General features: G+C 35.3%; 1 protein-coding gene and 2 non-coding genes across 3 annotated transcripts; 1 reads left to right on the forward strand and 2 right to left on the reverse strand.

The window, feature by feature from the left end:
* Positions 1–2,398: 2,398 nt before the first annotated feature.
* Positions 2,399–2,470, reverse strand: Trnam-cau. Its single transcript has one exon. It is a non-coding gene; the product is annotated as a tRNA-Met (tRNA).
* Positions 2,471–3,023: 553 nt separating this feature from the next.
* On the forward strand, positions 3,024–14,179 carry LOC113495318. The gene is made up of 9 exons (XM_026873990.1): positions 3,024–3,108; positions 10,334–10,425; positions 10,709–10,770; positions 11,397–11,497; positions 12,133–12,212; positions 12,326–12,405; positions 12,917–13,079; positions 13,573–13,736; positions 13,850–14,179. The coding sequence occupies exons 1-9, from the start codon at positions 3,094–3,096 to the stop codon at positions 13,951–13,953; spliced, it is 861 nt and encodes a 286-aa protein (XP_026729791.1). The 5' UTR covers positions 3,024–3,093; the 3' UTR covers positions 13,954–14,179.
* Trnam-cau lies at positions 4,132–4,203 on the reverse strand. The gene has a single exon. It is a non-coding gene; the product is annotated as a tRNA-Met (tRNA).
* Positions 14,180–17,152: the final 2,973 nt, after the last annotated feature.

The raw sequence follows: 17,152 nt of genomic DNA on the forward strand, positions 1-17,152 counted from the left end.
ATTTGATGTGATATTTTTCTATTTGACAATCAGATTCAGTAATATTGAGCGTTTTGTGTGCATTGTAAATGTTATGTAAGCTGTTCCGTTCTGACTTTGTTTGTTCAAATGATTAAATGATGCTTTGTAGTACCAATTACAGTTCACTTTTACGATGTTATACAATTGAACTTCTTTTACTATTAATTATTTCTGAATATTACAATTATAATTTTATAATTACAGCTAAAAAATAAGGCTGACACGGGGAAAATTTGAAGTCCGGGTATCCGGGTAGTACCAGGATTCTACTAAGGAATTTGGCTTAATGTATCTAGACTTCAGAATTATTTTGACCTATAAATAAATGTAGAAGAATACATACATAAAGAAAACACATACAGAAGATACATATAGATACATCCTTTTATTTCCTGAAATAATTTTGCAATGACGCTTCTATTGGTTTATTGCCAAGTACAACTCATGCGCCGCCAAGGAGACGTTACTTGTACATAAACTTCGCCACTTATCTAGCTATCAATCAATGTTTCCTACTCCGTGTCAATAGGCTGATGATGTATGGAAGATGTATGGGCTATAAAGGCTTTTGTTGGGGATTCAATCATCTATTAGTGCTTAACTTGTTAGGGATCGCCAAGAAGTAAAGGATTCAATAAATATATACATTATGTTATCAGCTGAATTGGTTTACATCAATTGCAACGCACAATTTTCTGTTCCTAATTCCACGCTGTATTTTCAGAGATCAAAAGATTTATTAAGAAAATGGGTAAAAGGTTCGCCCGTCCGTCTGTCATCGCATTAAGTGATAGCTAGACCTCTGAAATTTTCTATTGCCGCTGAAACAATACAAGCAGCTAATACTTAAAGCAAAGATCGAAGAAAAGTAAAGATGGTTACAGTCATAAATCTGATGGGTAACCATACCAACAATTTGTTTTACTATTATTGCAGAACCCTCAGCGTCGTGTCCGATTCGTACATTATTTATTTACCTAAAACTGGAGTATTTGCAAAATAATCTAGTTTCAACATCAGAAGTTGTTTTCTATGACAGAATAGACTAGTTATTTACAACACTTTGACCTAGGATGCACAACTGTAGATTCATCTTAAGTTATTGAGATAACAAATAAACAACTTATTGCGAAACTTGTTGGTGTTTCATTCAAGGTATTTTTGCATTTAAAACCTTTACAGGGAAAAATACCGTTGTTCATCAAATGAAGATTAACATCCATTTCATAATTATCTTCTTCTTTTCGCGGTGCCCCTTCAATTAGTAAAGATTAGCTATCAGATTTTTGTTCTCCTCCTTATCGGTAGTTCAGTGGTACAGTTCTTCTACGCCGGCCATCTTCCTAAAAAAAGACTTTTGCCTGGGGCCAAATTTTCTTTACTCAACCTTTTTAATTTGACTAATTATCTTATAAAGGGGCATGTGTTTTCTTTCTCTTCGATACCTCCTCAATTTGTCACTAGTTTTCCGATAAAAGTCAATATTGATACAAGGGTAGATAAGATTAAAACTAAATGTAACTGTTACTTTTTACAAGAATAAGCATTTCTGATAAGACTTAAATATAATGTTAAAAGAGGGACCACCTACATGTCAAAGACCGTACCCTTCAGTGCTCCAAAGGGATCGAAAAAGTATCAAGTGTGATTCTGCCTCACTACATTGAGGGCTCTTAAGCTAATGTAAAAATCTAGAACCTATCTAATTTACGACTGTGACAATTGTTGCTTAACTTCTATTGTGTCACCGCTATTTTCTCTAAAGCGACTAACACAGTTCGTGAGATACCGATTGGTTGATACCGGCGGGACAGACACACAGATAGTGGAGCCTTGATAATAAGGTTCCAATGTAACCCTTTAGGTACATAACCCTAAAATGCTAAGTATGTACCTGCATCTTCCCTTCCATAGTATGTCCAGTATAGTTAAAGTTCCAGTTTTATTCTTATAACATTATAATACCATCTCCTCAAACATTGACTTAACACGAAACCCTCTCTTCATATCCCGCGTGAGTAATTAGCATAACGGTAAGTTATACACAAATACAGTAAATATATATAAACAAATAGTTTCCTTGTATTGTCCGCAATTGTCATCGGTTATTGGCCTAAAGGCTGTGTCAATAGTTTGCTCTCAGTACAGTAGCGAGAAACTCTATCAGTCATGGGCAAGCTACTTGAAGTATTTAAAATTTTTCTTTTTATGTTTTTTTGTAAAGTTTTTCATGCAATATCTTAAAAGAGGCAAAACGAAGGTATGATTAAAAGAAAAGGGAAATTCGGATTCATAATCAATTGATAAACAGTTTTGAACTGAACCCAAGTCAAGTAGCAAAGGATCTTAATCTAGTAATATTTTCAAAAGATTATACTAGCAGAGCGTGGTTTCGATCCACGGACCTCTGGGTTATGGGCCCAGCACGCTTCCACTGCGCCACTCTGCTCATGTTCACTCTATTTGAAATACTTATTCGGGTGATTCCAATTATTACTAACTACCATTATGAAAATGCAAAAGTACGATGTAATGAAAATAGAGCACATTTAAATACATACAATGATATCACTCCTAAATCTTTCAAATACTTTCATCATAGCCACCTACATAAAATCACCTTTTAAATTTATTTCTCACCAACCAAAAAATACCGCAAACATATTTGTTGTTATTGCGACAACAGAAACAACTCATGTATGAAAAGTTTAACTATCTGGCTATCACCGTTCATCAGATACAACTGGTGGTGACAGACGGACAGACAGCGTACCCAGAGTCATAAGGTTCCATTTTTCCCCTTTGGGTACTGAACTTCAAAAAATACTAATTCAAAAAATTTATACTTACGGAAAAATAGAGCAATACAAGTTATTATCAAAAACGATTTCGTATCCTTTCTTCTAGAATTCAGGATATATGATATAAAATCCTATCTTCCTAGATGTGCCTTTATAGGTAGCAGTGTAGCGTCATACACGCAATCGTCACGTCTCATATAAGTGAGCGGCCGGCGACTCCTGCGCATTGTTCAACCGTACTGAGTGGTGCGCGGGTCAAGTGTTGTGGAAAATGGCTTTTCATTTCGTAAGTATTTTCGAACAACTTTTTTTTTTAACTTGATTTTTTTTTTAATAATGGAAAGTAGGAAAATTTGTATTCATACCGTAAAATTGTATCTTGAGTGTAACTTTTCTCTCTTGATTTTGTAATCTACATACTGTTTGTGTTTTTGATTTTGTTACTATTTATGTTGGACTCTTTGCGTAAAAGGAAAATTTATCACTTTTTGAAAAAAATATAGACAAGCATTCGTTATACGAAGTTATCCAATGCTCTTTGTATTACAGTTTAATGTATTAAATAATGCATCGGGAATACGTTGAAAACATTATAGAATTACGTTTACTAGGCTAAAACAATCATAAACTCAGTTCGAAAGTATTTTTGCGTTTCCTCTCTTTAAAGATCGAATCTCCATACCCTCTGCGCAAAGACATACATATTTGTCACGTTAAAAACATCCAATTACAGGCAAAGGTATCACCCTTTTCTACCCGGTCTTTATCTTACGGCTACCACTCCATTGTTCCCGAATATTAAAAACTCACTAATTACATAATTTACCGTTTCAATATCCTTTTAAGATATTTTTGACTAATAAAATAACGAACAAACGTAAATATTGTCCGTTTGTATGAGTAAGAAGTAAAACTGCCCAATAATAATTAATATTTCGTATTACCGATTTATAACTTCGATATTAGAGTTTTCCGTTTTCATAATAATGATTGGCGTATTACTTGTTAATAGTTATTGCTAGTTAACAGTTACATTAGGATTATTATTGCTTTAGCACGTAATTACCTGTATATTTCGGTCCATTAGCTATATTGTTTTCGTTTAAAACAATTACAGTTCCTACTTCAAAAAATATTTCGACAATATTATTTCAAAAAAACTGTCTGGTTAAAAAACTACAGTTACATATTTATTTTATTGATATATTTTTAACAGAATATCTACCAAAAAACCAAATTAATACAACAGTAGTGTACATTTTTGTATTTTTATACATAAATGCAAAAGGGAGGTGTTTGGCAGAAGACTTAGCAGAGCGTGGTTTCGATCCACGGACCTCTGGGTTATGGGCCCAGCACGCTTCCACTGCGCCACTCTGCTACATTCACTCTATGTGAAATACTAAATCTAGTTACGTAAGCTCTATTTACTAAGTAAATTATAGTCTTTATACACATTAGAATAATAATTAAATCACTTATTTTCTATTTATTTTTACTAAAATAAAATAAATAAAGACAATAGTTTGTGTTAGATAATATTTTTACTACTAAGCTATTTTTCGGGTTACTGGTTTACTTACCTATATAATTTCAGGTATAAAGATTCTCCGATAAAGATTTAAAATTACAACACATTTATCATCAAACACATAAACATTTACCTAGCCACAACAAGAACTTCCGTCAAAAGCAGGTCGCCTGAGAGTAGTATATAGTCAGCGGCGCGCATCCCCATCTGTCCTCATACATAATTACGTCGAAATTACACTTTTAGAGCTTGCGTTACATGTTGCAATAAAAGGAATCGTTCAGACACTTACTTACCATCATGCCTCGTGGTTAAGTGCGTGTGACAGTTTCATTGTCCATTCTCGCAATAATTTCGCAACTGTGACCCGTGTTAGGGAAAAACGTAGTATCTTGATGGGTAAAACTGGTTGGACGAATTTTGGAGGCCGAGTATGGCGTTGAAGATTCTACTTGCTTTTTGCGAGTAAATTGTATCAAGGTCTTGTAGCTATAAAAACCTGCGTGCTGTTTCTAACAAGGCCGGAAGATGATTTTTGATGTTTAAAATAAATTTGAAAATCGGTTTTTAGTTTTGTTTTGTTCTAGATTAGTTTGACTTAAGTCATTAAAGATCTTTATAACAATAATAATTGCAATATTTTTTTAAGTCTTCTTTTTAATTATAGTACTCCCACTTTAGGCTGTAGCGGTGGGTTTCGTATATCAAACAAATGCTTTTCATACGCGGGGATCGAACCCGCGACACGTCGCGCTCAATGGAACTGGCTTAGTGACCTCAACCACTCTTCTATCTGTACAGTAATGTAAATAACTTGAATAGCAATGTCCAGTAATCTGTCACAAAACAATAGCTATCAGACAATGCTCCGATACAATTTGCTTGTATGAGCCAAGGTTGGTTCCCGTCATGGAACAAAAACAAGCAGAGGAAATGCTTCTATGATATCAGACTTTGTACTCTTTTGATAAATATGTCTTTTCGATTCTGGCATGCAACTATGATACCAGAAAAGTGACCAAAATGGTTTATGGGGATTTCACTATTGCGGAATATATAAATAAATATGTTTGTTAAATTTATGACGGAAAAGAGAATAAAATTAATAATTACATTGGGGTTGGTTAAAAATAACTGATTTGACATTAAAAAATATCTCACTCTCCTAATTGTGCCACGCGCGTAGTTTTCCACTTCCATCACTTCTCTATGTTCCATGCTTCCCGTAGTTTAACCAAGTGTAGGACGAAGGTGAACGATCCCTTTATGTGTCATTCAAGCGAAATACCGACAAGGTCAAGGGCGGTCTCGTTTATGTTTCTGTTTAAACTATATAAGGCTTGTCTTATCTTTGTGAGTTGTGTAAATATAAGGTTCGGATATTTTCGACTTTTATGTTAGTAAGTAGGAGTACCTATATACAAGAAAAAGAAAAAATAAGCTAATAAAAAAAGAAGCTTTTTTTTGTTTTGGAATCAAAGTACTCGCAAGGCACTCGAATCAGAACTCGAAGGTGTTTTTAGCCGAGCTTGTATGACCGCTTTCAAACTTCAGCATCATGTTGCATTATCAAGCAAAATACATACGATGTCACAACTGCTCAATCAGAAACCAGGAAGAGCATATCATTTAACTTGCAAGATTTGATTACAGACCAACAGACAGATAGACAACGCAACGTGGCAAACTAAATCAAAGCTTGTAGTACCTAAACCTTCTAATGGTTTTGATTTTATAATTTACTGGACTAAATTATTTAATGCTTCTTTTCTAAAGTTTTCACAAATTATCATTTCATTTACACAAAGACCACTTATTGCCGAGTATTTGTGAATTACACAAATGTTTGTCTCATGTGGGGATCAAACTCGCTAAGACCCGCACAGTGGTCATTATAGCATTGTTCAAACCACTGTGCAGTAAAATTATAAATGTTAAATAGTAATCATAGTTACTGTAATAAGTAATATGATTATCAGTTTTTTATATTCATTTTTCTAAATGGAAATAGGTGCTAACTAACAGTAGTCTATAAGAAGCTTAGAAGTCTAAAATAACCGTAATTATTATTGTCGACTTCTTTCAAAAACCTATTTATATTTTAATGATTGTGTCTTTTAAAGTAACTTTTCTTGTAGATTATTAGATAATGGATAAACTGTGTTTTGGTTTTAATCTGATTCCACATGGTATTGCTTTGGTTTGAAATCGCATCGAAACTTGACAAAATCGCCTTTTAGCATGACACATTTAAATGTTTGTTTTTTTTTTTAAACCTTGATGTATCCATATCTTTACTTTACACATTTTAGGTTCCAATTATAAATTAACAAACTTTTTTAAATATTTGTCGCGGTACTATTTCAGGATGTTTTTTTTAAAGCAATTCTTGTAAGCCTGGTACATTACCTTTTTATAAATGTTATATAATCAATTTTTTTTAATATTTTAGCGTTTTAAAGCAAAAGTTTTTTTTTTAATGTCATCCTGATAGACCTGTTCACAAATATCCAGTCCAGTAATTCCTTTGCTCCCAACACTGACAAGGCCACATCACGTATGTGACAAATTCCGTTTACGATTCCAATGGCCACGGTATGATATAGTAAGTGGGTGAAGGTTCGTACGACGATCACATACTAATGTGACAGCTACTTACTTGCGGGCTTCCTTCCGTTACGTGATGTCAAATTACGCGAATTATAAGATGAAGGGATTCAAAATTGGTAGGTTTATTTGATTATATTGTAATTCACTTGTGCTTACAATTGTATATAATACCGGGTTGTGATTGTACTACTGAGTGGAGACTTCTTTCTGTCTTTGCGTCGGCTAAAACATCTACTACGTATTGAACATCTACTACGTATTGAACAGCAACAAGACGTATCATTGCGTTTCGTGAAATAGGAAAAAGGTCTAGTTTTATATGTAGGTTTATCTCAATTTAAAAAACATGACCAAAAACACGAATATGTAATCTTCTTCTAAATTCCATATCGTATGGATCATTCTGAACTATTATCATTACTGATATGACGGTTATCATTGATACATCTATTAGTAACAATTATTTAACTATCTCAAGTATGCATTTAGAACGTTAGGAATCGCTGTGACTCTATTCACCTGTGGCAATTATTTATACCATTTACGCTAATACAAACTCAGGTATCTATGTTTTCTATAAAAATAAATTACAATTCTTCATTTTATGTGATTTAACTCTTCACCAACGGCTTTTCAGTATCGTACTGGGATTGCCCGAATAGTTCCAAACGAATAACGGTCTCCAATCAGATTATCTGATGATGATTTGAAACTAATGAATCGATCACTCTCGTAGTGAATCCATCTTACAAAATTAGAAGGACAAAGCACCACAATGCGCCTAAAAGGAACAAATGACAAATATCAACTACAGAATGGACAAGCAAAACATACAAAAGCGCTTTTCTAGTATTTTTTTAAGGATGATTCATAATTAAAAGATGTAAAGTAAAATCTCAAGATTAAAGACTCCGGTGAGGCCCGAAACTAGTAGGGCAATCCTAAGAAATACGCGTGAATAAGCCGTTGAATATTTTGAGTAAGAAGAGAATTGGAACAGTTAAACGGATTAATTTACCAAAATCAAAACTCAATTAAATGCATAACTAATACTCGCATGACCTGTATTATGCAGGAGTATACGTGTACACATAGTATGTTCACGAAATGATATAAATCAGGGAGAAATCATGTTGTTTCCCCGTCCGTTGCAGTGGAACCATTAAATAATAAGCTAGCAATGCAAATAGTTAGTGCATGAAATCAAACACATAATAACAATACGTAATCAGCATCTTTCCTTTTTGGTTGTGCGTGTAGTTACGTTACTATTTCAATGTGTATTACGTAATTTTTGGTAGTGTAAAAAATATGGTTTTCTGTTAACAATGTGCGCGACGTGTCCCGAATTTGATCTAAGGGTAGGTAAGTGTTTGTGTGATCCACGAATGTTTGATCTGAGTGTAGACTGACCGTGACACACAGATTAATCTTCTCAGTGCAGGAGTCGGTTATTTAAAAGGGCAAAAAAAGACACTCTATTTTGTATGCATTTAGTTTATTTCATTCTTTGTGTTTCACATAGTTATCATTTATTGGGAACTCGACCCATCTATCGTTTAACGCACTTCGCAATCTAGTGTCATTTTCTGCTGGAGTAATATTTTTGGTACTTAATGTGGTGTTTTTCCATACACAATGAAAAACTCTTCCTTTCTGTCTCATTATTTAATATTTTCATAACATTCCAAAAACCTGAACGATTGTCAGGTGTCGGGCAACTCAAAACATTTATAAATGTTCGAAAAACACGTCGTGTTGAAGTTTGGCAAACACATAACATGGAGTTTCCGCGTTTCCTTTCATATTTATAATAATATTAAGTATAGTGATACCTGTACTCTTGAGGTATTCGACATGAATGAATATTTGTGAGTAACACACTTTTAGAGGCTAACTGGAACCAATCGAACTTGTTGATTTACGCCCAATATTTTTACGTGACTTAGGTACAAATGCTGTTTTTAGAATGAAAGTAGTCTAAATGATATGAAAAACAAACCAAGAAAATAAGTTAATATAAGTATAATATCCAGAGTGGATGAAGCTGTGAACAAAAGCAATAGCATGAGTAAAGAGGAAAAATCGTAAACATTTTGGAAAAAAAAAATCTTAAAAATTCCAGTCTCGCCAACTCCAACTCACTTCCACTTCGGAACAAGCATTAAAATAGAAAAAAAAGGTTAGATCAATTTAAAAAAAACTTTGTCAACAAACAATATTGCAGTTTCTATTCCTAGGCTCATAAAAATTACCGATGACTTAGACTCGTAATTACACAAAACATAAACCTCGTAACACACTTAGAACTAATAAAAATCTAGACAACAACCAGCATGTCAAGCAGATGAGTCGTCCTTTGTCCATTACAACTGACGTTACATCGGTAATTAAAAATAAACAGCACACGCAATTGTTGTTGAACTCTATCGATAAACACCATAGGAATCCGACCCTTAGCAAGTAATCACAATACATTTGCAATCATAAATATTCATTTGGTTAAGTAATTTTCTAGCTTCACTTGATGGCTTTGTTTGATGAATGACTAAAAATATGGAAACATACAAGAAAAAATGCCTTAATAATGTAAATTTTATGAAAATACCAATGATCTGAAATGAAATTGGTACTAATATTATAAATATATGTAGTGATACATTGATAGTTTGTAAGTATGGATGATTATTTGTTACTCTCGTACGCAAAATTACTGAACGTATTTTTAGGATTTTTAAACAGACTATTTTTTTTGTAAAAAGTTGATGTTAATATCTTAGAACATACATACTAAGGTCAGGAAAAAATAACTTACAAATCATAATGAACTGGACGCAGACAAAAGCTGACAACAACAACAAAAAAGAATAAAAATAAGTACAAAAAGTATGGTCATCTGATTCCCATTCAAATAAACCATTAGGAGGCGTCAACGCATAACGAGTTGAATCTCGAAGTGTCAAACGAAACGTCATTATAATTCAGTCCGTCTGTCTAACTATCCTTCACACAGGTCACACCTTGAGGCCGAGTAATGCATGTTATTATGATAGACTCGTCACTCGCAAAATTTGACTCATTAATGTATCGGGAATTATGTTTGGACATTTTCCTTCTATGTTCTGATTGTTTGTTTCCTTGAATATGGTGTTTTAGATGCAGGTAATTAATATGTGGTTTGTATGTTCAGAACTTGAGTAAAAGTGATCTTTTGTATCAAAAAGTTCGTGACGTATTTGAGTTGAATCTATGATGAACATTGTAACGTTAATGAATAATATTTCGCGGTTCGTGTTCTATCTGAAGTTTACTTTTTTGCTAATTTTTTATTTGAGTATGTTAATTCACATCATGTTTCTATTATTTTCAGTATATGTTGGCATTAGTGTTCGCGGCAGTGACTGCCGCCCCTCCTGCCCCGCAGCGCTACCAACAGCAGCCTGCCTTACACCAAATCAACCCGTTAGTATTCTTCTAAGGCTTTATCATGACTCATCAAGTTTTTAACTTTATTTTTGAAAGGTTAACATTAATAAAGTAGGCTCATAGGTTTCCGACGTGGTTTCCATGAGGATCCCTTTAACACATCCTTGAGGAATTACTCACTGAGCCAAGTTTCTTTTATAATATCAAGTAATTTATTGCCTGAAAATGAACACATGTTTCTCTGAAACAAATGGAAAAAGCCCTTTTCAAAAATAACTTATCACCATAAAAGCAATATTTAATAGCTCTCCTTTTTCAGGTTGGATTACTATTTGGAACAATCAGTAGATAACTACTACAGACCATCGGAACAGAAACAAGGTTAGTAAACAAATCACAGACAGTCGAAAATGCCTTTTATGTAACTCGTTACATCACAGTGTGACATTATAAATATGACTGTTTATTATTTGCTACTTATAGAGTGTCCAAAGTTATTTTAACTGTTAAAATAAGTAGCTTTTCTCATCGAATAAAAGCCGTGATGTGCGTGACTAGCAAAGACAGATCATCTGACAGCTGAGGAGATACAATTTTACTGAAGTTTTTACGTGTCTCTACATTGATTTCAATTCACTCATAAAACGGTGGAGGAAAACTCTACAGTAACATGCCGTTGTGTAAATCACACACAAGTACGTGTGCATCGTAGTTAGAATGTAGAATATTTTTATAACGTCATCGACAATTACTGACTGGCAATGCGGTCTTTCCAAACAGGTTCGATCACAAACACGGGAAGCCTACTATTTAAAAATTACAGAAGAAAATGCATTATCACAAACTAATGACGTACCACCAACGTAGTACTTACACGAATGTTTTGTTCTCTTTCTTCACGGTTCTTAAAAACTAAAGTTAAAAAGGATAGGTACTATTCATTCAAATTGTTCCACAGTACCACTATTCCGGAGTAACTTGGCTTAAAAACATTATGACTATTTCAGCCAGTGCAAATGGGGCTCCATCTCGCTTGGAGTCTTTGGAGCCAGACAGTGAAGTAGAACTGGTGCCAGGAGTGCAACAGCCACAGCAGCCACCGCAGCAGGTAATGTTGGAAACATTTCTTCTTTAGACCATGACTAACGGAGAAATTACATTTATTGAATGGAAATGCTGGATATCAATTGAGGACACAGACTAAAAGTAAATTGCGCCTTTCAGAATGAAATAGCAACAAGTTGTGTGCCGATGAATGTGAGAGGCGCCTAAGAGACTTCATAGTATTTTTCGAATCTTAGGATTATTTACCAACCTAACTGGGCAGCGGGATTGCCCGAATGGGTTACCGCGGCGTAGTACACGAGGAAGGAATATGGGTGGGGTATAGTCCGCAGACGTTTAAAACTCCATTCCACTCAGACTAAAACGTCATTCGATGATTGCTGATCCGAACAAAATAAGGATTAAATTGAAATTAAACTACTTTTACGGATTTTTTCGCGGTTTAATTTTAGATTTTAGTTCCCGACGTTTCGAAACCTTTGCAGGTATCATGGTCACGGGCAGACTGAGATAGCGTTCGTCGTGACAGAAGAACATCTATCAACTAAAATCTAAAATTAAACCGCGAAAAAATCCGTAAAAGTAGTTTCATTTCAATGTCTAACATTCGCGTAAACCTAAGAAAAAGGATTAAATTCCAAAACGGTGGAGATTTAGTTAAACCATATTTGTTTTCAGAATCCAGTAGCTCCCAACGTGCCTGGTCTTGTTCCTGGACAAAGAGTGTTCATAGTGCACATGCCAGTGCCTGGATACAGGTAATGGTGCTTAATTTCAAATAAAAATCTCTACCAACTGATGTTCGATATGAGAAGTGGTTAATATTGTTCGGATATTTTAGGTAATTCATTTCACACATCTTTGTTTCTAGTCCTGGAAGTATTGGAGGATACCAGCCTGTGTACATTGTGGCTGCAGCTCCTCAAGGAAACAATAGATTCCCTGGCAATGGTATGTCCAGACGATCCTTTATACTATTTTTATTGTTTAATACCTCTATTGTTTTATTCCTAAGTTCACCCGATGTTGGGTTGACTTATGGGATAGGAACACTAATAGGTTACCACTCAGGTTACCACTCACCGGAGATATTTTACTCTACACGATGTTGTCAAGAACGACAATTTGATAATTTTTCCACAAAAATGTTAATATGTCATCGAAGTGTCGTTTTAGAAAACCTTCGATAGACAGATGTCAGCTTATGTGTTTTAGAAAGTACCGGGCTGACAAGTGTATTTGTGTATAGCTGAGTTAAATATCGACACTCTTATTAAATATAATTTAAATATTGTTGTGGTGGTTTTGCGTCCCTTTATACTGTATGCACGAGTTGCAGGTTCCATCCCAACGCATTTAAAAACACAGTATAACTTTCCAAAATTTAAATGCCCTTTCTTAATTTAAGAAGCCACGGACAACATGCGACATATGGTATTTTATGTTTATCCTTTTTCGACAGGCTACCAAAACACAGTTCTTCTAGACCCGTCAGGCCAGGGCGTGGTGTCACCATTTGTAGGATACCCGAGAGGTCTGGTGCAGCCTCAGCTATTAGGCGCACCGCTGGCGTACCCCAACAGGCCTTACGACCTCGTCTACCAAGACCCTGGACTCGCTAATGGGTAAGCTAGTACGGAGTATGACCAAAAATAATATATGTCGATACCTGACGGGGATTCTTCGAAACCGCCCAAAAAAAACGGATAGTGTGTCATCACAAAAAACATGTTGGGTCAAAGTTAGTCTAAATTAGTAACAACTTTGAAAATGTGAAATTAATTTAAGTAAATTAACATCAAAACCTGAACAAAAGACGTAGCTTTCGCATATTCTTAAACGACAAGTATGAAACAATCAATTTTACCTAGACAGACGTTTCCAATAAAATTGTTTTCAATTATCTATGAATGGAGTGGAAACAACGATTTATTGCCCAAACATTCAAGATTTAACGGTTTAAACTTTCAGTTTTAAAAGAAATATTTAATGGTGATAACTATGAACTTTCTATTTTCTTCAGCTTCATTTACTTTAGTGTGTTTTGTCAATTTCTGATACTAACATAATTACACCAGACTACAGATTTCTAAATATACACTTTTTTATTTATTCAAGAGCTGGACAGCCTCTTCAGGGAGACGCGGGTAGAGGACCCATCCATTTCTCCCAAACAGTCGGCCTCCAAGGACCAATCAACCCTGCTGCCTACCAAGGACCCCCCGCCCATCTTGCCCATCTCGCCCAACCAGGACCAGCACAAAACAATAGAGTCGCTAATGGTAAAATCCATTATAATTAAAAATAAACTCTCCTTAATAAAATAATGAATCAAATATCTTGAAGGTCCTTAAAATATGTGATGTTATTGATAATAGAATGATGATCGTTCCAGTTGCTCCAGCCCAGTTAAAACAAAGTCAAGGAGGCGAAGACACCAAAGAAGCAGTTGAAGCCAAACCAAACAGACCACAAGCACTGACACGAAACAAGGCATAGTGATAATCGACACAAATTAGTTTTACTTTGTTAAATCGATTTACAATCGGATACCATCGAACAAATAATCGATTCGAAAAGAATTAAATTGTTTTAGTTTTAAAATACCTAATGCAAATTATGACAGTTTTACATTTGTAAGTTAGTTACCAAATCATAAAAGCAATGCAACATAGTTATCTACTTATATTTATTATGAAAAATAAAATAAATGTTTGATACGTAAGTAATTTTTATCAATAATCGCACCCAATCCACTTTGTACAGACATCCCTAATACCTACATGTACCTATACACATGTATTTATTAAATGAACTCCTACGTCCCATCACTAAGCTCTCTTAATTCTATAACCCGTTCTCCCTCACTTAAGCAAATACAGATTTCCAGTAAATTCCTTAGGAAATCAGCGCTAACAACCGTACAACAGATATGGAGCGACATCGCCCTACTAACACCAGGACCGGTCGCTTTCCAGTGTAATAAATTATCTTGAATCGCGAATTACGCTGCTATCTATCAGATTAGTGACTGGTAACACAAGTAAAATTGCCCGAGATTTATTATCAGCACCACTCTCCTAACTGGGTGAAAAACGGATACATTAAATTGTCAACTTCATTGAATCGCACGCAACAAGATTTAGTGTTGGATTCAGACTTTCAATATTCCAAGCGCGTGCATGTTAATTAGTGGTCGTTCATCAATCTCCAATAAGCTTGCAGACTGCAAGCTATAATTTTTGGTCCTTCAGTCCAATAACGGGATTATTAAATATGGTGTTTAATAACTCTATCCATACGAAGTCCTTCTTACATCCGATCAGGAAAGTCATCATTCAAAGAATTTGAAACAGTCGTAAATCTGGTCCTTAGGTACAAGAACCGATAGTATTTATGTCAGTACCACATATTTCCTAAGCTTGTATTTAAGTGACTAAGCTGCCGCCTGCGCAGCTGTCCAGTTCACTGTAATGCATAAAATAATAAATGTAAGTATAGAGTATTTTAGACGATTTTCTAAAATGTTAAAGATAAAATTAAATGACAATTATGAGGAAAATTATCGAACAAATAGCTCGTTTGAAAATAAAACTGCCAAATAATGTTTTCGACATTCAGCACGTTCTCTCAACAATAGCAGAATCTTCGATTCCTAAAAACACCAACAAAGAAGAAACTGTTTTCAAAACCAGAACGAACTTTCCATATTCACCCGAAAACGAAAGTGTCGAAAAACTCGTTAGTGCCGAAACTTGACGGTCAGGAATCCATATATTATCCATAAAAAAGGCATTTATAGCCAACACTTCCTGAAGTGAAATTGTCGCTATTAGCAATATTAATACTTCCTTGTGGTATCTAAGTTTTATCTGCAAAACTGCTACCGTTAGCACTTAAGCTGCATTTTATCGTCTCTAACGGAGCCTCATCCTGTGGTGGCGTCCAATCCTATAAAGTATAACGTAGACCAACAAGCTTCTACATCCCTTGAATTACAACTGCGCCCTTCTACCTTTCCAAATACAGTTCAATTTTCATTACCAATTACTTTTATGACAGCAAAACCAAAATTGCAACTTCCAAGAATGGTTACCAGTTTATGATCTCCAAAGGAATCGGACGTATAATTATGGCCAATTGGAAATGTGATTGGACATAAATAACGGATAATTGACTCGAGATGGACGTGGACGATTTAATTCAATTAAATTGTAATGTAGTTTCAATTATAATGTGTTCTATCATCAGTCTTTCGTGAGCTGTTTTTGCTTTACGTGTGAGAAATGATTTATGGAACGCAATACTTAAGTTTTTTTTGGGAGTGACAATATTGCATCTTCTGCTATACTTATCTTGTAGTTAGTTCGATAATGTTTCAGATTTGAGATGATTGATGATATAAATAATTGTACTTTGACTGAATCACAAATGAAAACCTACCTACATGTTTTTTTGAAAATGAATAAATCCAGTATCTTTTCTTCGTACCACAAAGATTCACACACGTTAACAACGTTAATAAGCATGAAACGTGTCTAATCAAAATACGCATTAACCTCGCCAAAATAAAAGCTACAATTTGTTCTAGCTAATTGAGCATCGAAATTTCTATCATTATCTACAAATAAAAGTCGAGAACAATAGCAAAAAGCCCACAAACCGCATTTTGTTTATTTTCGTTGACCTGCATTGTAGTGGCCTTGATACTGCATCATTATATTACTATCAATCACATGCAAGAGTTGATTATGATTGATGTCTGTAAATATGATTTAAAACTACATGTGCATTAATGTGCATAGTACACAACTTTTTTACATTCAAAACTAGTCCTTAAAGCTTTAGAATAAGATCCACTACAGTCGCACCGCATTGACATCATCACACAAACGTCTTTTTATTTACATTTTAATGGTTGAATGAAAACCATTCGAGATTGAACTATCGCTGTGTACGCGGACACTTCAGTCGAAACAAATGTTGTGAGCAACACGCATCAACGCAGATCATCAAATTTTGGGCATCAGATAATGATGACTCACTAGAATTAAGATGGAATCGCTTTCCAAAGGAAAGGTGTCGAGAGATCGTTGCAATTATCAGGCGTTCGGTACGATGCGAGGCAATTATGATCTTTTTGCCGTGGACCCGTTATCTTGGCTTAGATGCGCGGCAAAAACGCAACTGGCGCAGTGTGGAGTCTTTCGTCGCCGTGGGCGCACGCTACCGCCTCGCGAACTCACTGTAACACTATGTCACCCCGGGCTCTGTTCGTACTCGTCGCTATAGCCTGCGCCACACAGGCAGCGGCCCGGCCGGTCAAGAAAACCCTCAACTTCAACATGTTTGTGCTACGGCCGAAAGAAGGAGCGAGCGACAGATTCCTGCTGTCTACAGACGGAGTATCCAGGTTTGGGCCAATACTGGAGATGTTCGTCCAGCGCTTCCAAGGTTTGATGTCAGTGAAGCTGCCGCAGGAGCAGGCTAACGGCGCCTCAACCGGCATGTCTTCAAGAGTGGTGCCTATGGGGAACAACGCTGAGAATGAAGTTGACGGAATGCAAGAACCAAAAATGCCTGGTATCGTGGTGCGGCCCTCACGTACTAAGCCAGGTACTTACGAAGTTGAAATAGACATGGTGGTTGACGACGGCCAGCCCGATGACAAGCCGAAGTAAGAAGACCAAGTTTTAGT

This window comes from Trichoplusia ni, chromosome 6, assembly GCF_003590095.1.
Source record: "Trichoplusia ni isolate ovarian cell line Hi5 chromosome 6, tn1, whole genome shotgun sequence".
Classification (NCBI taxonomy): Eukaryota; Metazoa; Arthropoda; class Insecta; order Lepidoptera; family Noctuidae; genus Trichoplusia; species Trichoplusia ni.

Coding starts and splice junctions, on each gene's coding strand:
- LOC113495318 (XM_026873990.1), top strand. Junction 11,498..12,132: donor CACAGCAGCCACCGCAGCAG/GTAATGTTGGAA, acceptor ATTTGTTTTCAG/AATCCAGTAGCTCCCAACGT. Junction 13,080..13,572: donor GACCCTGGACTCGCTAATGG/GTAAGCTAGTAC, acceptor TATTTATTCAAG/AGCTGGACAGCCTCTTCAGG.